General features: G+C 30.2%; 2 protein-coding genes across 2 annotated transcripts in view; one reads left to right on the top strand and one right to left on the bottom strand.

Moving 5' to 3' along the window:
- The window catches only part of LOC111627320 (histone-lysine N-methyltransferase NSD2-like), a 72,239-nt gene extending 66,938 nt beyond the window's left edge, over positions 1–5,301 (bottom strand). Inside the window, exon 1 of the mRNA XM_023370871.1 lies at positions 4,993–5,301. The gene's annotated coding sequence lies outside the window, so the exon portion shown is untranslated. The remainder of the gene's footprint in view (positions 1–4,992) is intronic.
- Positions 4,727–24,620, top strand: LOC111627345 (small integral membrane protein 8-like). The gene is made up of 3 exons (XM_023370906.1): positions 4,727–4,938; positions 18,245–18,365; positions 24,357–24,620. Exons 2-3 carry the CDS (start codon positions 18,249–18,251, stop codon positions 24,510–24,512), a joined length of 273 nt encoding a protein of 90 aa, XP_023226674.1. The 5' UTR covers positions 4,727–4,938; positions 18,245–18,248; the 3' UTR covers positions 24,513–24,620.
- The last annotated feature ends 46 nt before the right edge of the window (positions 24,621–24,666 follow it).

The raw sequence follows: 24,666 nt of genomic DNA on the forward strand, positions 1-24,666 counted from the left end.
ATAATAATTCCAATATTTTAATTAAATTTAAAAAAGAGAAATAATTTAATAGAAATCAGCATTTTATAATTCGTGGTAAATATTTTACTGGTGTGAATGCTCAAAGTTAAAGAAATTTTAAGATAAATTTAAGATTTAATTCTAATAAAACATTTAGAATTTTCAGATGAATAAAATAGACTTGCCATTGATGCCATAAAAACTTTGTTAATGGTTAAATATAATTTCAAAGAATGTAATTGCTTAATTTTTTACAAATATAAAAGAATTGCACATTTTGCTTTTGTCTCACTCAGTTTTATATTTAATTTAATTATATATATTGTGCATGTTATGTCTTAATATACTGGTTCTGTTGTAAATTTACAACTGTGTTATATATATATATATACATGATATACAGGCTTAGTACTTGTGTGTTAAAAAAATAATAATAATAAAATATAATTTTTATAATTAAATACAGTATGGAGAACAAAACATTGCTAGCCATGGTTTGAAGAAAGGCAAAATATTAATTCAATTAAAATTTTATATTTATATTACAAGTTTTGTTAAAGATTTAATTATTGATTTCTTTCTTGTATGTTTATTGCAAAAATACAGGCTATGTGCAGTATATAATTACTTTAATTTCAACTTAATTTGATTTTTGTGATGTTACTAACTGAAAGTTCAGGTATTCAATTATACTTTTACATTTATGCCAATAAAAATTGTAGACAATTTTCAATGAAAATAATTTCTGTAACCTTTTACATACAAATTTCTCTCAAATCATCATCATCATCCTTTAAAGAATGTACTGTACTTATGTACTCTTTTCTTATGATTGAGAAATAGTAACACCACCATCATGGGTTTGACCAGACCAACAGTGGGACAGGATCCAATGTGTCCAGAATAAGATGTCCATGAAAAATTCTAGAGGATTCTATCTAGAATTCAAAATCCCAAAGCAGTAGGCTCATCACCTAAGTCATCTTATCATCAATTATTAACACCACCAAATAAAAATCATTGGCTGTGTGAAGCTACTCAGATATGTGATAGCTCTGTATTATATTAAATCATTTAGTTTGTCATGTGTTGATAAAAAGTTAGTAAACATTTTGAAAGTCTTGGGATTAATTAGGTTAATTTGTATTGATTATATAATTTGATTAGAGTAATTTTTTAATAAGCATACCATATTCATGGGATGCAATAATTACATTAACTGAGAGATTACTGAAATTGAAAAATTTATTAGCAGGTCAATTAATATATTCTTTTAAATGTTTTAGTAATCTTTTATATAAAAAATGTAATATAATAGCAACAACCATACTCTAAAATTTTTTAAACATTATAATTGTGCTGTCTTTAAAACTATAAAAAATTATTTACTTATATAATAAACTTACACAGATGTAATTTGATAATCTGTTTTTCTTACATGAATTCCTAGCTTCAGAAACATTATACAAAATGTAACATCAACAGATATAGTCTATCACAAAACAATTATGCTGAAAAAAGCCACAAGTTTACTTGTTATAATTTAGTTAAATTAACAATTTGAAAATTCTAATCGTAGATAGGCATGCCATCATTTATTGATAACAATTATAATATATTAAATTTAAATCACTCATTAATTTTTAATGTGCAAAAAAAATTGCACATTGAATTGAATCTACAATTCTCTTATAATTGGCAATACATTTGCTTCTAAATTAATACTGTAGATTCAAATCCAAATCTGTGTAAATATTTTTTTTTCAGATCCATCACTTAATCATCACCATTAAAAGATAATGATGAGGCTATCTACTGTCCAAATTTGTATATCATTAATCAATTTAATTAACTCCATTTCAAACTGGCAATCTTCAGTAAATTTCTATTAGCGATTAAAGCAAGCAACATACACATACATATGTAACAAACCTAACTCTGTTTTCACATATAAAAGTTAAATAAATAGCTTCTAAGTTTTTACTTTTTTACAGAATTAAGACACAGTCCATCCTTGATGTAAGAAACTATATGAGAAAGATGGAATCCATTAATGGCATGTCTGTTACGTCAATTGAATCTACTAATATACATAGTTCTAATTTAGCAGCGAAGCAACAGTAAATAAATGCCTCAATTATAATGATACTTTAGTATAAAATTAAGGAAAACAGTAAATAAAAGCAGCACTAACTTGTGCAAGATAAATACAAACTGATTGGATAGTTCTCTCTTAAACTCATATGAATATGTAAAATATTGTATTTAAAACAATTTTATTGATTACAATATTTCTTTTTAAAGAAAAAAAGTTGGCTACAAACTTCATATTTATTCTTATGCTTACAAAACAGCCCTTTACATAGTTATGAATATTCTTTATTTGATCCATTTCAGTATACAGTATCTGTAATCTGTAGTTTAATTTAATATATCAAGCAAACGTTATATCAAGGATGGACAGTGTAATAAACATTTATTATAATTTTATAGCATTAAACTATAAACTAAGTGGTATGATATTATTCAAATATATATGGACAATGTACTGGTAGTGTTTTTTCCATTCAATTATAATGAATAAAAATTATGAAACTTGGTATCACAAGTTATAAAATAAAATACTACTACAAATTTACAAATTTTAGCCAGGCTGTTTTGATGAGCAATAATACAGAAGATGCTAAGTTAGTGTGTGAAAATATGCACGATATTTGAATTTAACAGGATTTGAGGTACAAGGTATCAAGTTTGTTTAAATACTACAAAGCTCCATTCAGGTAATGTGCAACTCCTTGTCAAGATTCATAAAATGAACCATAATTTCAGGAAAACCATAATTCTTTCAGTATTGCATTCTACATTCTTTTTGGATAAAATTATAGCTCTGAATAAAATGGTTGAGCTTTATCAGAGCTGTAAACCATGCCAACAGGAGTATAAAAACTCAAAAAAACTGATGATATTTATACAATCCTTCACAAAATTAAATCTGCCTATCTAGAATTTCAAAGATCTTCAAAAATAAGGTAAAATTTAAAAGTGAAAAAAATCTGGAACTATTTCTCAAAACAATACTAAAAATCAACCATTTTCCACTTTACTAGAGACGGCTAAAAGCTCATAATACACGAGAGATGCCACTGCAAGGACTATTTCCAGGACACAATTGGAGTCATATCGGTGCACTCCATTAAGCTTATCCTAAATATAACAAGCAGCTAATTTCAGGGGGAGTATATCTTGCAGAGTTACACAGGTTAGTTTTTACAATCCTAAAATCTAGTTTAGGTCATACTCTTGCTCTTTGTACAAAAACCTATTAGTGAAAGTTACAAGTTGTTTTAAATTTGCATATAGACACATTTGATTATATGAAGGTGGTTACTGTGCATGCATGACGATATAATTTGATTGCATTTTAATTAATTTTTCTATGGTATTTGTATGTGTGAAACTGGAGTTTCTATTTGTGATTTTTTCAAAGTAAATTACAGTTATAAATATCTGTTGGCATATTTGCACAACTGTAGACTTTGTTATGCTATTGCATGGTAAATACAAGATATTAGGCTTGGATGAAAGGATTTCTTTAGATGCAAAATTCACTGTGGAAATGTGTCTTTTGCCTTCTGGTAGTATTTGTGAAAAGTGTAATAGAAAGCAATCCTTGAAGCCACAAGTAGAGCTTAAACATCCTGTTTGCCCTCTTTTACTTATTCATAGTTTAAGTTTGGCCCACAAGACTCTGCCTGCTTTACATGACCCACTTGACTGTTTGCAGAACACTTGCTATTGTAGTTTTAAGGAGTATGGGGCTTGTCCCACATGGACACCAAGGTGAAAGAAATAGCAAGCATTGAAGTGCATGACTGACACAGAACATACAGAATAGGCAGTATTCTGGTACAGGGTAAAAACTGATCTTAAAAGAATATCTTATGAAGGGTCTCATATACAGATATGGTTTCTTTTGACTATATTGTTCATACAGAGGGGTCTTCAATTATGGGAGTGGGAAACCCCTCATTCTGTATTCAGATCTTACTGTCACACAGTCTCAGTGAGAAAACAGTGTCTCGTTAATACATATTACCTTCTTTTTACCTATGTCTCATTCATAAACCTTGTGACAGGGGAAGTGTTACTATTGTAAAAATAACCCAGACGCAGACCATCGGTTCCTTTGACTTTTTTACTCCCACCTCCACAGTCTACGACTCTGGTAAGATCCTGACCACCTCACTCGGAACCACAATCTTACCTCTCCATAATCATAACAAGTCGACGGCCATCAAACGACCAAACACCACCAGATAGATAATCTTGATTTCCCAAATCCAGCAGTCCGACTCGACGAGTTAACAACACAACTTACACATTACAAACTCCGCTAAATTTTCTAATCGGTAAAACAAGCAAAATCCATTAAAGCAAACAAAAACAGCAATAAAACATAACAATACAAATAAACTTAAGCACAAATTAATAAATAAAAAAAATAAAAAATAAAAACTCAAGTCACTCCCAAAATTTAAATTCATGATCAAATCAGATGAATTTATTTTAAAAATCTTGCTTAAAACCAAAACAAGAAAAAAGCACGTGAATACGAAGATAATTTAATTAAGTTATAAATCTAAATTCATTTCTAATTAATGATAATGTATGGATGTGTATAATAAATCTTCCATTATAATGTCCAATTTTTATATAATTTAACTCATATAAAACTAATCTAATTATACACACGCATTTATTTACGCTTATAAATACTAAAATAAAGTTTTTTAAGTGGTTAGAAACGTGTTTAAATACGATAATGATGTAAAATACAACAGTATGACATTGTTCTCTGCCATCTTATCGTTAGGCTTACAAATAAATTTACGTGTAATAATCGTCTGAATGAGTTCGTGTGCGGATTAAATAACTCAGGTACGTTTAATTCAATTACATTCGATTACATTTACGTATATACTTGGCACTTACTTTATATATTAACCGCCGGTTAAGTTTTCTTACTTTGGTAAGCGGGAAAACGATTCGATAGTAATTGGCGCTTTTTGAAAAACAAACGACTGATGCGTCGCAAAGGTTCATGGGATCGGTCGAAGCGGAGCTTCTGTGGACACCATTTTACTTCCGTACGAAAATTTGATTTCGAACGAATAAACTGGAACCGATTAAATAAATTTAAATCTTTAACGTCGAGAGCGATTAAAACGAAGCCAAATGGGCAAATAATTACATAATTTTTTTATAAAATAAACACACTTTCGTTTGAAAACTTTCATGTGGAGTCGCTTTCGCGAATAAATGTTTAATTTGGAAATATTAAAAACTGATGATATTTATACAATCCTTCACAAAATTAAATCTGCCTATCTAGAATTTCAAAGATCTTCAAAAATAAGGTAAAATTTAAAAGTGAAAAAAATCTGGAACTATTTCTCAAAACAATACTAAAAATCAACCATTTTCCACTTTACTAGAGACAGCTAAAAGCTCATAATACACGAGAGATGCCACTGCAAGGANTAAGTGAAGGGGGCGATACTACATAACGGTTTTATTGAAGGAGCGACGATAGATGTTGAGAAACACTGTACTAAACCAAACAGAATTTCAATAATTCAGTATTCCATATATAAAACTAAAAAATAGAAAATAAAAAAGATTAAAAAAAATTTTTTAGCAAATGTTTTTTGTTAACATAAATGCATTAAAAAGTAAAAACTAAATTTTTTCAGTTTTCACATCATTCTTGGTATTACATGCAATGAAAAATAAAAGCTCGTGAGAAGCCCCTAAAAATTGAAAGTGGAACTAAAGAATTTTCTTAACATGAGCACAACATGCTTTAATTTTTGGTTGCATAATACCAAGTACAGCAGGTGATCGGTTAACGAACACTTTCGCGAAAGATTTTTACGATAGGACAACGAACACTTCACTGAACAAAAATTAAAAGAAGAAACGGAAATAGTAAATACTGATTGATTTTCCTTTGTCTTCAGGTAACTTTTTGGAGAGTGGGAAACATCAATGTCGATGCTCAACCCGATATATACTGATCAAATAGTATTCTTCAAACTTTGAAATACTCCCTTGTAATTCCAACCTTTTATTTTTCTGACAAACAATTCTTTTATAGTATTGGTGAGACTGTCGGACGAACACTCATTAACTTTTGCATCGGTTTTTATTTTCGAAAAATGAGAGTATAATAGCAAAGGTAGAGAGTGAGCAGAAGATGTCTGATGTTGCTGGGCAGCATGGCTTGAACAAATCTACAGTAGGTTGCAGTTCAATTGTATCTAAGAAAGATACAGTATAATTAAGAAGACTCAAGCAGCTAAAGGAGTAACAAATATCACATCTGAGAAATAAAGAACATTGAAGAGCTCATAATGGAACCTGAAACGGATCTGACGACAGAAGAACGCCAAGAACTCTTGAATGAAGAACACCAAGAAACACGGCAAGATATGTTTTATTATGAAAAAGAGGATAAATGCCAATATCTGCTATTAATTAAAGATCTTTTGAAGAAGTAGGGGATGTCAGAACAACAGTCTTAGAATGGTATCCAAACCAGATTGAGGTTAATAGGTTTGGGGATCTCTACAATTACAATGCTATTAATTATGAAAATCCTGAAGAGAGAAAAGCAATCGACATTAGACAGATTATTTAACCCCCACAAACAAAAAAACATGAGTAATAAAAAATGCAAGTCTGTGTATATACGTATTTTTATTATTACATATAAATAAATGTAGTAAGAAAGTATATATATATATATATTTTTTTGGGGTCTCCAGAATGAATTAATCAAATTCCCATACAAACCTATGGTAAATTGATAATTGCTTAACGAACAATTCTGATAGTGAACGAAGTCTTGGAAAGGATTATGTTCATTAACTGATCACCCACTGTATACTGTGAAAGCTGAAAAAAATTTATTTTTTGCATTTTAGTGCATCTATATGAAAAAAAGTATTTTTTCAAAACTTTTTATTAAAATTATTATTATTATTATTGCCATTCCAAAAATGAGAAAATATCGAACTCTCTCCAAAGTTATCGTCCAATAGCCTTGTTTATAAATTCTTAAAAAGACTGCTAGTCTGTTGAGTTTCATCAAGCATTGAATCTACCACTATTATGAACAAAGATAAGTTTCATCTCAAGCAGGACTGCAGTGACCAGATATTAGATTTTGGGATCATAATGTACTTCAATAGAATATAAGTTAGATGAAGAAATGAGGATAGCTATACTGTATCACATATTAGACCTGATATTGCTGAAATTCACTATCAGGTATCACATTAAAATTGATTTAAAGAACTTCCATTTTTATAAGTTATTTTAGTTACAGTTTTTACAAATATAATATATTTTTTAAAATTACTGTTTTATTTTTTTACTGTTATGTAATCTGTTATTTTTATTAATTAATTAATAAAAGAATATGTTCGTGCTTATTTTTGTTGTTATTTTCTGACCTTAGTAATTTCGCTATTCTGCATACTTTTCTTATATTCAAAATTTTCTGTGACTTGAAAAGATTAAGAACCATTGGGGCCTAGATTAATTGCTAACACATTTTTACATTATTTGACACACACAATTTTTTCTGATAAGAAAATAGTGTTGTATCAGTACAACACTAGATGACTATCAGTTATAAGTTGTGTTTGCTATCACATGACATGATTCTGAACTGATTCTAATCTTGTAAGATTCATGTACAGTACAATAAAAATCACATGAAAATCAAACAGTATGATACCAGCTTAACACTTTACATATTACAACCTAAGCTTTGTTTATATCTCTGTTAAATACTGCTTAGATGTGCAGATAAATAGCACACACATGCACCTAACTGATGTCCAACTCCTCAAGGCCATGCATATTATTACTGACACTCTCAATTCCATCCTACTCAAATGGCTAAATGCTTAGTAGCATCTCCACTTCATATTGTCATACCTTAGATAAGCTGACTAGGAATTTGCGAACAAAGATGTGACCAATTTAATATTGATTATCCTTTATGGAAAACAACCATAATTTACTCTGAACCTTTGACTTCATGGCTTCCTGGAAAGAGAAAGGGTTTGTCTCACTTCCTCATGATGTTGTACAGTACAAATTACCAAGCTCGCAGGCTTTGATTTTACTTATCACATTTGATGTAAACTTAATTGCATTTGCTTTGGGCATGGCAAAAGTGCTTCCAACCTTTGTAACTACAATTTTATCAGATCCCCATTTTGTGATTGCAAGAATGTGAACCAAACTCTCCCTCATACCATTAAGAACTACATTCACTAGTACATTACAGTCTCCTCACTGTTGCTCTTGATACTGTCAAATGGATTTAGGATCTAGATCAGGGGTCGCCAAACTTTTTTGATCATCGACCCCCTACTTTGAAACATCACATCGACCCCCACCAAAAAGTTTGTGTTACAAGCAAAAATAAAAGCTCTTACTATTTTTATATATATCTTTTAATTTTACATTTTTTACATTTATTGTACATATGTTAATAATAATTTTTGTAACTGACAATCAATAAGACAGATAAGCTTGATAATCCTTAGCAAGATTCGATTCAAAATTTGTAAGTTTTAGTCTTTTCATTGACCCCAATCTAGATCGGGTTGCCAACTCTGGCGACCCCTGATCTAGATATACCACCATGAGAAAAGTTCTTATGTGTAGGTCTGTGTTTGTATATATATGTATTTTTATTTATTTGTATTTTCATGTTTTGTCACATTTCATCATACACTACATAATAATAATAATTCCAATATTTTAATTAAATTTAAAAAAGAGAAATAATTTAATAGAAATCAGCATTTTATAATTCGTGGTAAATATTTTACTGGTGTGAATGCTCAAAGTTAAAGAAATTTTAAGATAAATTTAAGATTTAATTCTAATAAAACATTTAGAATTTTCAGATGAATAAAATAGACTTGCCATTGATGCCATAAAAACTTTGTTAATGGTTAAATATAATTTCAAAGAATGTAATTGCTTAATTTTTTACAAATATAAAAGAATTGCACATTTTGCTTTTGTCTCACTCAGTTTTATATTTAATTTAATTATATATATTGTGCATGTTATGTCTTAATATACTGGTTCTGTTGTAAATTTACAACTGTGTTATATATATATATATACATGATATACAGGCTTAGTACTTGTGTGTTAAAAAAATAATAATAATAAAATATAATTTTTATAATTAAATACAGTATGGAGAACAAAACATTGCTAGCCATGGTTTGAAGAAAGGCAAAATATTAATTCAATTAAAATTTTATATTTATATTACAAGTTTTGTTAAAGATTTAATTATTGATTTCTTTCTTGTATGTTTATTGCAAAAATACAGGCTATGTGCAGTATATAATTACTTTAATTTCAACTTAATTTGATTTTTGTGATGTTACTAACTGAAAGTTCAGGTATTCAATTATACTTTTACATTTATGCCAATAAAAATTGTAGACAATTTTCAATGAAAAGAATTTCTGTAACCTTTTACATACAAATTTCTCTCAAATCATCATCATCATCATCCTTTAAAGAATGTACTGTACTTATGTACTCTTTTCTTATGATTGAGAAATAGTAACACCACCATCATGGGTTTGACCAGACCAACAGTGGGACAGGATCCAATGTGTCCAGAATAAGATGTCCATGAAAAATTCTAGAGGATTCTATCTAGAATTCAAAATCCCAAAGCAGTAGGCTCATCACCTAAGTCATCTTATCATCAATTATTAACACCACCAAATAAAAATCATTGGCTGTGTGAAGCTACTCAGATATGTGATAGCTCTGTATTATATTAAATCATTTAGTTTGTCATGTGTTGATAAAAAGTTAGTAAACATTTTGAAAGTCTTGGGATTAATTAGGTTAATTTGTATTGATTATATAATTTGATTAGAGTAATTTTTTAATAAGCATACCATATTCATGGGATGCAATAATTACATTAACTGAGAGATTACTGAAATTGAAAAATTTATTAGCAGGTCAATTAATATATTCTTTTAAATGTTTTAGTAATCTTTTATATAAAAAATGTAATATAATAGCAACAACCATACTCTAAAATTTTTTAAACATTATAATTGTGCTGTCTTTAAAACTATAAAAAATTATTTACTTATATAATAAACTTACACAGATGTAATTTGATAATCTGTTTTTCTTACATGAATTCCTAGCTTCAGAAACATTATACAAAATGTAACATCAACAGATATAGTCTATCACAAAACAATTATGCTGAAAAAAGCCACAAGTTTACTTGTTATAATTTAGTTAAATTAACAATTTGAAAATTCTAATCGTAGATAGGCATGCCATCATTTATTGATAACAATTATAATATATTAAATTTAAATCACTCATTAATTTTTAATGTGCAAAAAAAATTGCACATTGAATTGAATCTACAATTCTCTTATAATTGGCAATACATTTGCTTCTAAATTAATACTGTAGATTCAAATCCAAATCTGTGTAAATATTTTTTTTTCAGATCCATCACTTAATCATCACCATTAAAAGATAATGATGAGGCTATCTACTGTCCAAATTTGTATATCATTAATCAATTTAATTAACTCCATTTCAAACTGGCAATCTTCAGTAAATTTCTATTAGCGATTAAAGCAAGCAACATACACATACATATGTAACAAACCTAACTCTGTTTTCACATATAAAAGTTAAATAAATAGCTTCTAAGTTTTTACTTTTTTACAGAATTAAGACACAGTCCATCCTTGATGTAAGAAACTATATGAGAAAGATGGAATCCATTAATGGCATGTCTGTTACGTCAATTGAATCTACTAATATACATAGTTCTAATTTAGCAGCGAAGCAACAGTAAATAAATGCCTCAATTATAATGATACTTTAGTATAAAATTAAGGAAAACAGTAAATAAAAGCAGCACTAACTTGTGCAAGATAAATACAAACTGATTGGATAGTTCTCTCTTAAACTCATATGAATATGTAAAATATTGTATTTAAAACAATTTTATTGATTACAATATTTCTTTTTAAAGAAAAAAAGTTGGCTACAAACTTCATATTTATTATTATGCTTACAAAACAGCCCTTTACATAGTTATGAATATTCTTTATTTGATCCATTTCAGTATACAGTATCTGTAATCTGTAGTTTAATTTAATATATCAAGCAAACGTTATATCAAGGATGGACAGTGTAATAAACATTTATTATAATTTTATAGCATTAAACTATAAACTAAGTGGTATGATATTATTCAAATATATATGGACAATGTACTGGTAGTGTTTTTTCCATTCAATTATAATGAATAAAAATTATGAAACTTGGTATCACAAGTTATAAAATAAAATACTACTACAAATTTACAAATTTTAGCCAGGCTGTTTTGATGAGCAATAATACAGAAGATGCTAAGTTAGTGTGTGAAAATATGCACGATATTTGAATTTAACAGGATTTGAGGTACAAGGTATCAAGTTTGTTTAAATACTACAAAGCTCCATTCAGGTAATGTGCAACTCCTTGTCAAGATTCATAAAATGAACCATAATTTCAGGAAAACCAAAATTCTTTCAGTATTGCATTCTACATTCTTTTTGGATAAAATTATAGCTCTGAATAAAATGGTTGAGCTTTATCAGAGCTGTAAACCATGCCAACAGGAGTATAAAAACTCAAAAAAACTGATGATATTTATACAATCCTTCACAAAATTAAACCTGCCTATCTAGAATTTCAAAGATCTTCAAAAATAAGGTAAAATTTAAAAGTGAAAAAAATCTGGAACTATTTCTCAAAACAATACTAAAAATCAACCATTTTCCACTTTACTAGAGACGGCTAAAAGCTCATAATACACGAGAGATGCCACTGCAAGGACTATTTCCAGGACACAATTGGAGTCATATCGGTGCACTCCATTAAGCTTATCCTAAATATAACAAGCAGCTAATTTCAGGGGGAGTATATCTTGCAGAGTTACACAGGTTAGTTTTTACAATCCTAAAATCTAGTTTAGGTCATACTCTTGCTCTTTGTACAAAAACCTATTAGTGAAAGTTACAAGTTGTTTTAAATTTGCATATAGACACATTTGATTATATGAAGGTGGTTACTGTGCATGCATGATGATATAATTTGATTGCATTTTAATTAATTTTTCTATGGTATTTGTATGTGTGAAACTGGAGTTTCTATTTGTGATTTTTTCAAAGTAAATTACAGTTATAAATATCTGTTGGCATATTTGCACAACTGTAGACTTTGTTATGCTATTGCATGGTAAATACAAGATATTAGGCTTGGATGAAAGGATTTCTTTAGATGCAAAATTCACTGTGGAAATGTGTCTTTTGCCTTCTGGTAGTATTTGTGAAAAGTGTAATAGAAAGCAATCCTTGAAGCCACAAGTAGAGCTTAAACATCCTGTTTGCCCTCTTTTACTTATTCATAGTTTAAGTTTGGCCCACACGACTCTGCCTGCTTTACATGACCCACTTGACTGTTTGCAGAACACTTGCTATTGTAGTTTTAAGGAGTATGGGGCTTGTCCCACATGGACACCAAGGTGAAAGAAATAGCAAGCATTGAAGTGCATGACTGACACAGAACATACAGAATAGGCAGTATTCTGGTACAGGGTAAAAACTGATCTTAAAAGAATATCTTATGAAGGGTCTCATATACAGATATGGTTTCTTTTGACTATATTGTTCATACAGAGGGGTCTTCAATTATGGGAGTGGGAAACCCCTCATTCTGTATTCAGATCTTACTGTCACACAGTCTCAGTGAGAAAACAGTGTCTCGTTAATACATATTACCTTCTTTTTACCTATGTCTCATTCATAAACCTTGTGACAGGGGAAGTGTTACTATTGTAAAAATAACCCAGACGCAGACCATCGGTTCCTTTGACTTTTTTACTCCCACCTCCACAGTCTACGACTCTGGTAAGATCNGCAATACATGGACAATGTGCTGAGGGGGAGTGCTTCCTGGGAGGTCTTTTAATAATTTTCTAACATAAATGCATCAAAAATCTTTTAACAAGTCCACCTATCTACTGTCAATAGACTTGTTAAAAGGTTTTTGTTGCTACATGCACACTAAGAGAGCATGCAAGAAAAAGTATGTAATGTTTATAAGGATTACAAACATTTAATTGTCTTTTTTCTTTTCATTGCAAAGGAAAGAAATTAACTGAATTACCAAAATTTTAAAATGTGGAGTGTGATAGTATTTTGAATTTTTACATAAAACGAAGATAATCTGTTAAGAAGTTAATGACATGATGAATTGTATGTCCTAGCCAGATCACGTAGAAAAAATTTCAGAATATCCAACCCAAATCTTTACAAATGGCCAACCAACAACTTTACTGTCTTAGCTATCCAGATGTCATCGATAAATATTTTCCATTTCAAACATTAAACAATGAGAATTTTAGTGTCTAAAAGAATATTTTAAATATTTATTATTAATACATTTATCATGAGATGGCAGCTAGCCATCTATCTCAAGCCAAATTGCTTAAATAAAATCTGTTTCATTTTGGAATTCTAAGGTGTTTTATTTGCTAATTTTCAGAAATTTTATATGCTTTATATTCTTTTATATAGAAGTAACTTTAAGAAAAGAGTTTTCTAATTGTTTTTATTGGCAGACTTCTCACACACTGTAATATAATTCATAATCCTCAAAGAAAAGATGGTTTTACAGAAGGTTGATCACATTCCATAATGCTGATTTGTTTATTCTATTCATTCTATCTCTAACTGCATTACTATTTAACAAAAATTCACTATACCTTTAAAATGCAGTNAATATGTAGAAATACTATGTTTAATAATTTATTTTTAGGTTTATACAGTGTTCACTTTCCAGCATTGCACAAAACTATGAATAGCCTATACAGCATTAATTTCACTGCAACTTTTATAGTAGAATAAATTAATTAATTTACAAATGAATATGCATAAACCATGTCAAAGTTCAATATGGCAATATGTCATTTCCAAACATAAGAACAGAATGCAAAATATTACCTTCACAAATCTTGTGGTGACACATGATGTTAATATCCTTATAAAAGAGTACATTATGCAGTTTGCTAATTAGTAGAGCACTGCAACAATATCTTATATTCATGAACACTACTGTGAAATTATTACAATTTATGGGGAAATTAGATGAAATACACAAGAAGTAACATGTAGTGTTCTCCAGCTACATTAAAATCAAGATTTCAGCATATACCAGTACTGTAAAAAAATAATACTAATTTATGCAATGTCAGTTTTTATCCTTTACAGTCAGAGATTCTTTGTATGTTATGCTAAATTTTCTTAAAATGATTCTCTTCTACTATCTTTTCATTTCGGAGAGACGGAAAATTTACTTACTACCACAAAACTACCACACTATTTAAACATGTCCCTTGCTTGAACAAATTAATTTATTTTATTGTAAATATCATAGCAGAACTAATGCATCATATGTATATACTTGCGCAATACTAGAAAAATCTTTTTTGATCCTGGATAAAATGTTAGAGTGAACACCCTATGTACTAATTTACCAAACAGTTTAATTGACGAAATCAGAATAAGACAGAAAATTGTCTAATATTATTTTCCTCAAAGTATACCTTATTATTTATCAAGAAAGCTTCTCAAATGTATGCTTCAACACTCAAAAATGAGAATGTAATCACAAAAATACTTCGTGCATTGGATTTTTATGTTTTTTTGCCCCAAAATAAAGTGTAAACAAATCATGCATAAATTTAGAACTATAGTGCTGCTATTTATTTAATGTTTTCTGGATGCCCTTATCTTCAGAACCTGCAAAGCAGTTTTATTTAACATTTCATGTAATGAACAATATGCTTTGAGTGAAAAACGTGAAAATCTGATTTTTTTTTTTACTTAATCTCATTGTTATCAGACTTGTATTATTATCTATTACTGGGTCAAAATAAATTGTTTCATATTCAATTAATTCCTTATCAAAAGCTACAAGCTAAATTGTATTTATTGATTATGTATTGTATTGATTTGAAACTTGTAATGTTTTTGAATGGATCTGATACAGCACAACTTCCTCAAAGAGCAAACTCTGATCTGATGCTCTTGGAAATTATCTCATATACTTTATTTCAGTGCTGTCCACAACATAGCCACAATCAATGTATATTTATTGAACTAGTTTACTAATAGATACAATATTATATCTAAAGTAGTAAAATTATAATGATTATTTGTAGTAATTAGTATTTTCTTCATAACAAGTTCCTTATGAATATATGTTTGTTTAAAGGATTACAATAGTGTGATTAGTAAGTATTTTTTGTATTGAAAAATAAGAATTCTGCAGAAGGCTGCCAAAAGCATATGAAAAGGATACAACAAGAAAGATTACCAATACACTCACTTAGCCCACTAGCCAAAGTGGTTTATCAAGTATGGCCAAAGCTCCAAGAAAATGGCGCTGTCATTTTCTTGGAGCTTTGAGAATTGAATGCATAAATTTTTCCTGTCCTGTTCTGAAGATTAGCAGCTAATACCATCAAGAAATGCCATTTCTCCACAACAGTTTGATTAACGACAGGCATCAGTATACTATGGGCTATACAATTAGCCATGTTTTGTTTATTTCAAATATATTTGACTGATGTTTAGGTTAAACAATGGATAAAAATAATTAATTTATCAAACAATTTATTGTATTAAATGATTGTTTGTTCTAAGGAATAATTTATAATGAATTTTTGTCTTACTTTTAAAAATAAATTTTATGAAAGAATTTATGAATGTTTATTACATCATTTCATAATTTAAAATTCTGGCAGGTCTTAAATGATTCAAATACTGTAAACTCTTCTATTAATCAAATATTTTAACATTTTGTTTATTGTGATTTTGTGCCAATAACACACAGTTTATCCACTGATTTTAAAGAGCAATTACAAACTGCTTACAGAGCAGTCATTGCTCCTAGACACAGGGTATACAATGGGGTGGGCTAAGCAAAGGAATTATTTTTGTTCTAGCAATTTTCTGCACATTATATACATAAAATACAGAACTTAAATTTTATATATTCATTAACAATAACAACTTTGCACTGAGCGCAATTATACACTTGATAAGAAAGCTTCTTAAATATAAATTCATAATACTTTTCTCTTCATAAAAACCTTTTAGAAAACTCCAATTTTTTGTCTATATATTGCTACTATTAAATTGAACCTGCTCCACGCTTAATACAATATGTCATGTGGGACATTCTGATTTTCAACGCGAGTGTTGAGTGTTGAAGTCAACAATTTGATGTCATCAACAACATTCCAACTCGAGTACAAAGTGCTTAGTTCCCATAATTCCATTCTCAGCAAGATGGATTCCATTCAAATGTCACACCAATTACCCACAATTCATTGGAAAGTAGCAGTCAACATGTCTGTTGAGTGCTGAGTGTGTTGAGACAGCACAACTTCAACATTGAAAAAAGGAACGATTTTTAACGAGCATTGAGATCAGTGCTGAATCAGCGTTGAAAGTTAGACTGTCCCGATGGACAATAGGAGTTGGGCATCAGTCCCAATCCCTCACAGAGTCAACAAGATGTCATTTAAGATTAGATGGAATGATAATCTGAAAGTGCTTGGGTTTTGTAAAAAGTATTGCTCCAAAAAAAGCAATTTTAACTCAATCCTATCAAAATTAAATTTAAATTTCTCAAAAATGTATCTAATTAATGTGCAAAGAGAAATTTATAATGACATTAGAGTTATATGTACTGTACTGTACAGTATTGGATATGAGACCTACAAGTTGTATGCAATACTGTACAGTGAATGGAATAGCGAGATCCGGAATTTTATTAATCTAAAAATTTAATTATGTTACTTTTGTTATATAACGGATTGAAAAAAAACGATCTTAGCTGGAAACATTTGAAACCCTCCTGTCATAACTATCAGCATTCTATTGTTTTCACACAGCCTGCAGTTCAACTTGCACAAAAGTTTATAGTTAGCATCCAAATTTCATCACTTGTTTTGGGTCCCGGTAACACCTATAACCTTTATCACCTATAACAACCGATCACATGACCGATTTTCAAAAAGCTATAAAAGACGTTTTCTACCCCCTCTCAGGGGAGTCTCTTAACGAAAGCCAGACTGACAGCATCAAATACCGTCGAGTTGAATCTCCGAACCCACCGTGAATTCCGAACCTCCAACATCGAATACCGTCTGTTAGTCACAAACTTTTATACTTGTGCCCATTTGGAATACCCTGAAACCCACATGTTGAATATTTTGTGCCACTAATGACTCGAATCTTTGTGGAAACCTACAAAGAGGTATGAAAATCCGTGTGAACTTTCTCTCGAGCTCTTAGGAGGTTTAGCGTCAAAATTAGCATTTGTAGTTTTTGTTAATCTTGTCTATTTTAATAAATTCTTGTTTTATTTGTTAACTGGTATACTCCTTTACTCGTATACTGTCTATGCCTTATCGTCGACCCTGATTATTCTCCCACCACTCGACCGACATAGAGCATAAGTACTGACCTCAGGCCCATTATCATAATGTAGCCATCTTGACAAGTGAAGGAAAGGGAGGTGTGACCGTCCCCGACCTCCCTGGCGGTTCACAATTGGTACTGAATGGACAACTAATATACAAGTCTCATATGCAATACTGAACATAAGACTTTAATGTCATTACATATTTCTCACTGCACAGTGACTTTTCGGACACCCCATAGCTTAGCAGCATAACAATTCCTATTAAAATCTGACAATCATAACATTTATGCCCGAACTTGTAATCTCACAAACTAGAATCATCATCTAAACATTTTTAATCACCAGATCAACTGAACACGCTAAAATATACAAACTATCTTCTCTTGTTTGTATTTTAAAACTATATTTTGAATTTGAGTCATTTCATCTATAAAATTCATCCATAAAAGCATGTATATTTTACATTGAATATAAAATTAGAATCTAATTCAAATTGTTTCTCTTGGAGCAAAAATTCTTAATAAGCTTATTATAAAGAAGTGATAACACATAATTGAATATAATTTAATTTTTAAAATATTAAAATATTTTTATTTAATTACAGCAGAATGACTGAACAGATGGGGTCAAAATCAAATGATGTGAAAGCTCGTACGGCAGATGGCTTACGTTACGGAAATACAACTTTATTCAGAATTACAAATTTTGAATTGTTTGTAAAACCAGTAAGCATTGATTTCTTTTCTAAAATTAATTTTTTTAATCTATTAAACACAATTTAAATTAGTAAGATAGAATTCAAATTAAAAAGAATTTAATGTAATGGTGCCAGAAAAGGTTTGAATTATCAAAAATGTTTAATAAAGTAATAAAAATTCAAGAAAAATAACAACTTTTTCCAATTAGGAAGAAGAAAATCATCACATTTATTGAGCTGTAAAAATTAAATAAATAGCTACAGTAGTAAAGGCATCGATCTGCTATTTTGGGTGACTCAGAATTGAACCTAGGCAAGGAACCCTAGGAATTATTTGCAAGTGGTCCACCCCAGATGTCAGGCCCCATCCCACACCAGCCCTTCTTCAGAGAGCCAGATGGTCAAGCAATTACAGTAGGACATCAGCCTACTGCTCTGGGGAATCAAATTTAGAAAGGTTGAAAAACCCCAAGAATTTTTTGGGGATTGGTCCATCCAGATAAGTCAGGCCCATATGAAAACCCATTCGGCCATGCTTATAATGAGCTTTAGCAAACTCATTATTGGCCTAGCCAAATCCACGATGGGCTTGTTAAAAAGACTCTCTTAGTATCCATAGGGTGAAAAGTTAAAAATAAAATCCTTCTTCTTAATGCTTACAGGACAGAAAACACAAATAATAAAAGAAATAACAGTTAATTTCATTGTAAAATGATATTATACCCAGTAGCGGATCCAGAAGTTTCCAAAGGGGTCTAAATCAAAAATGAAAAATATTTGAATAAATGATAACTACTTTTTATTAATGTGAATGACAATTGTATTTTCCATCGTAAATCTTTTTTAAAATGTTTTGAAGTTCGAACAAATAAATTTTAATTTTATTTGCATCAATGGAAAGCCCCCTTTGATCCATTGGTGATTACAGCTCCAAACAACGATAATCAGTATTCCAGAAGATTTCATTACAGATTAAAAAGGAGTTGACGTATATGATGTGGCTGATGAGCTTAATTACGTCATTTGATCATGCCTTATTTCTCATATTTACGTAATAAACATTACTTGTAATGTCCAGTACAACTCATTTTAATTCAAATTACCTAGAAAGATCTTAAAACTTTAAACTTATACATAAGGCATTTCATAGGTTGTATGTCCTGCCTTTCCAATTTGTGATGGATGGCATTAAAGCTTGCTCACATTCTGGTTTCTGGACTACAGTTTTTGGAAGACTTCTTTGCCAACCAGTCTTCTGTGGAATTTGGCCCATTAAGTCTCTGGACTTTGTACCCCTGGATTTTGGAACCTCTGGGGCTGTAGGAGAAATTGCAATATCATACATAAAATTTTTATTAAAACTACTTAAACTATTCCCACTGCACGGTACCTTTCCAAACACCCTGTACATTCTTCTAGTAGAGCACTTGTTACAAATGCTATCAATTTATATGTATAAATTGTTTTATAGAGATTTCTTTTGTATTTCATTCAGTTTTTGCTTACCCAAAATGACTTTTGTTACAGTGTAGGGCTGATCATATCTAGTCACAAGAGGAGCCTATCAGAAATATGAGAACTGCATTTTATATAATGGATGTGTATTCCCGTATACATAATTATAATAATTAAATATACGGGAGCTGCAGTAAGGGCCTAGAAGAGCCACAGTTTGGCCATCATGATTATAGCATTTTTGTGTCATCATCCAGTTTTATCATCTTAAAAGAAACATCTTTGTCAAGTTGTTTAGTTCTTATACTTTCATTGGAACACTTTTGTAATAACTTTCAATGTAATATAATATCTAGCTCATACAAGAGATGTGAGCAATAGGATCTATGGTATGTAATATACCAAGCAAACACAAAAATCTTAAGCAAGCAATCCAGTTAAGAACTTAATTGTAAGTCTGTCGGTAAATACACTCTAGCAAATGAACATCTCTAATAAAATATTAATAGTTTACACAGTTTCGTATCATAATAGAGCTGCTACATGTGATTTTGATGATCCACTTAACTGAATTTTTTATTAACGTGTGAAAAATAAAATTATAGGTTACTAGCAAAGACTTGTACACATACTATATTTATTTATTTGTATCAAGAAGGAAATTACAATGTGATGTCAATGGGACAGAGAAAGGAGGGCAAGTGATGGTTTGGATAATTGGACATTCAGTTAATTGATGTTTGGATAATCAGAGTTCTACTGTACATAGTAGTAGAACACCAGAATACTTTTGCTTACGCTCAGTTATTAGAAGTGCTAGTTGGATATATTTGTGTTGCACGGTTATTGGAGGAGTGCAATTCCACTTGTTACCAGTCTGTAATAGATTTGTATTTTATATCTGCCTTATAAGTCGACCTCTAGTTTAAAAGAGATTTTTTTTTACTTAATTGCTGGTGTAAATGGGAGCCGAGCAACCAGCTATACAAAAACTTGTTCTTTTTGAAGCTCATTACTCTATTTGCAAGATATTAACAAGATAGTTTATCATTGTTGGGTTAAGATCCATCAATAAATTGTCACTAGACTGTAAAATTTTTCCTTAATTTCAAAATTTAGAGGTGCTAAAACATATCCAAAACTCTAATAATAAGCTATCATTAAAATTGCCAGTAAATGGGCAATTTTAAACTATTTTTAAACACTATCAACCTAAACATGTGGCTGTAGTGGTCAATTGTTATCATTTATGATTGTGTATCTTTAGTACTACAGATTGTTTTGTATAGCTTGGCCAGGTAGTGCACAGTATGCAATTGGGGCTCTGGAAGCTTTATACAGTTCCAAGGTTTGAGTGCCTTTTTGGTAATACAGTGACCTTATCACAGATTCATCAAATCATCTATTTATTCCTTTTACTTACTAAGCAGAATAGTCCTTGCTTCTGCTCATTTTTATAGCCCAGTTAAGATTCATCAAATGAGCTCTACTTTAATTGTTATTTGCTCTTAGTACAGTATTAAATTGTTGGTATTTTTCACTTCAATTATAAACTCAATAAATTACTATTAATAAATCTATAAATAAATTCAAGCTAGTTAAGAATAAAACAAATTAATTCGGTCAAAATGTAGGTGATTAGGCTGCCATCTTTTGTTACATTTAATTATTAATAATAATTTAGAAGTTTCTGGATGAAAAAAAATCACCCTAGAACTGGACTCCAATTTGTTTCTTCCATATACTTACCTCATTTAATGTCATCAGTATAAGCAGACCCCAAAGCGATTACATTAATGCAGAGCTCCTAAATGCAATGTTTTGATAACTGTATCTAAGTTGTCGGTATGATATTTATAATGAAAAAGCTTATGTTGTATGAGAAATTATGCTCTTTAGAAATCCATTAGCACACATTTGCACACTTTGATGCATGCATTTCAGGCATCTATCGCCATATATCATGACATGAAACCCGAACAAGATGCTGGAGACTACATAGATTGGACGGAGCATCTCAAACAATTAGTTTATTTGGTCCAACATATTCTAATTAATTTTCTTTTGACATCTAAATTTAATAATATTGATTATTAAGACATTTAAAACTTGTTTCGTTGACATCATTCCAAAAGTAAAATGAAAGAATTTCTTTTGAAGTTGCTCACCTGGGATTTGATCCTAGGTCCTCCAGAGTGGTAGGCCAATACCTTAACTGTCTGGTTGGCAAAACAATTTAAGTTTTAATATATATTGATGTTGAAAAATCAAATTTTCATTTTTCTTGATTTGTATATAAATCATTGGTTTAAAAGTAACATTAAAAAAAATCCAGCAAGTTACTTAACTTTCCTAGCAATGTTTAACACTGCACATGGTGCCATCTGTTATATTTATTTAAAAAATATTTTTTTATTTTTTATTTGGAATGATGGTATGTGCCGAGATACTCGAGGGCTTCGGAGCAAACATAGGTCCAAATTTGAATACCTGAACTATTTCCTCCGGTGGTTTAATATTGTCCCAGCAGACTATCAGATTTCTTAGCTTGTTTAATTATTACAAAATAGCAAAAAGCTTAATTTTGAGGGTAGGGATGGATTTTATAAAAAATTGTAACGAGTAAAATTGTCATTAAGTCCAACCCTACTCGAGATAAGACACATGACCCCTTTGTCTTCCCAGCTCGACCTTTAACTACCAAAATTTAATATCATCAATCCCCTAATACACAAACCTTCCTGCAAAATTTCCAAAATTTTGGACAAAAAGCACAAGAGTTATTACGCTTCAAAGAGGGTGAGCAAGCAAAATCATGCCACTCCACACCCATACATACAGAAAAATCCCCAAATTTTTTTGCATTTCTGGATGTTTCAAGGTTCCAAGTCCAAAAATGTAAAAATATTGGGAGGGTAATTTTTTTTTACCAATTGTCATACTTTCCCTCTTACATATAACACAGCTAGGAAAGTAATAAAATGCTGTAGAATTTTGCATAAATTAATGGAAAAATTTAATTTTATGATATCTTCAAGAATTTTTCATCAGTGGTCTGTCCCAGATATGTTGGGCTCCATTCCTCACCATCCAGCCACCACACCAAGGGCCCAAACTTGTGATTGGTATGATAGACTAGTGCCCACTGGATGGTAAAAGCTAAATATCCTGTACCAATTGCTACAGCAACTGTTTTTATAAAACACCATTCGGCCAAAATTTACAATCCGAGGGCATCTGGAAGTGTCTCGGCTTCAAAAACGCTAATGCAAGATAATTAAAACTTACTTAACAGTTAAAGAGGCATCATGATTCTGTTGTTAATTATCAAGTATTTGAAACATGTTAACTATTTAAACTATTGATTTCAATTATAGTAGCAATGACAGAATTCCATTATAAATGCATCATTAATTATTTAAATATATATTCTTCTTCTTTGCCAAAATATATTGAGAGTTTAATCACTAATTATAACAAAAATCTGCAATCACTACTCTACTATAAGAAGCATCTATGTAATCTCTCTGTTACCATGCATCCTTCTTAATATATTTTACAGATTATCTTAGTATTATTGGGCAAATAATCAGAACAATGTGAAATAACAATCTGATTATTAACTTGTTAATGTTGATGATTATTGACTTGTTAATGAATTATATATCTAAAATAATGTTAGATACAGCATTCTTTTTAAATAATATAGTACAGTAGATCCCCCTATAAGACGGTAGATACGTTCCGTTCTTTATGAATCAATTTTGTAGGAATCATAGTTTACGGACTACGGCTGTTTGAAAGGTTTTCTTTCATAAAATTAATCGATTCTAGACTAATTCGACTCAACATTTCCAAAATACGTATATATTTTTTGGGAATAATCCGTATAAACTACGCTATAAACAAAAAATTGTAGGATTACTTACCGAGTGTCACCATTCGACATTGCCATTGCTCAACATTGTTTTCGTCGCGGAACAGCTCAGCAAAGAGCGGCCGATTTCTAACAACTTATTTTTCTGTGAAAACTTCGTAGAACTTCGGAGACATCATTAATATAAATAATTTTAATCGCCGTTGAATAAGAAATGTTTCTTTCACAAGAAATGTATAAAATTACAGTACTGTATTAGACTTACGGTACCTAATTTACATACTGACAGACGATAGTTAGCGTAAAAATCTCCGTAGCGTGGCGCCACGCTAGACGGCGGAAATTATATATTTAATTATAACAAAGTTACAATAAGTTAATATATAATTATATATACAGTACCTAATTTATATATAATTAATATATAATTATATGTACAGTACCTAATTTATATATAATTTATATAATACTGTCCAGACGATAGAAATCTCTCCGTAGCGTGGCGCTACGGACGGCGGGTAAGTAGTTCGGCTGCCCGATGACGTTTTACGTATTATAGGAGTTATTTTTACCGTTGTTTACGGATAATGCCACAATTTTTATAGGAATCATAAGTATAGGAAACGCTTTTATAGGGGGATCTACTGTATAATTATCATTAGCTTTATCATATTTTTATTATTTCAGAATAAAGTGGTGATGGCTGCAGGTTTGGTTGCAATTTCTTGCTGTCTCGGATACATTGCCTACATGAGAGCATCCATACAGAAGGACAACATGTACGTCGCCGTTTTGGAAGATGGAAGCGAACAGGTCGAAGCGAAAAAATCAAAATGGGATTAATGAAACGATTAATTTAAAATGTATTGAAGGGAAAAAATATTTAATTAAATATAAAATTTAAATTTTATTTCATAGATTTAGGTTTTTTTATACAAGTAGTGAAATGCAGCAATCCATTATAATAAATTAATTTTATTTCTTAATCCTAAAACTA

Source organism: Centruroides sculpturatus, unplaced genomic scaffold (genome assembly GCF_000671375.1).
Source record: "Centruroides sculpturatus isolate CEXI.00-Female unplaced genomic scaffold, Cexi_2.0 scaffold508, whole genome shotgun sequence".
In the NCBI taxonomy this organism is placed as follows: domain Eukaryota; kingdom Metazoa; phylum Arthropoda; class Arachnida; order Scorpiones; family Buthidae; genus Centruroides; species Centruroides sculpturatus.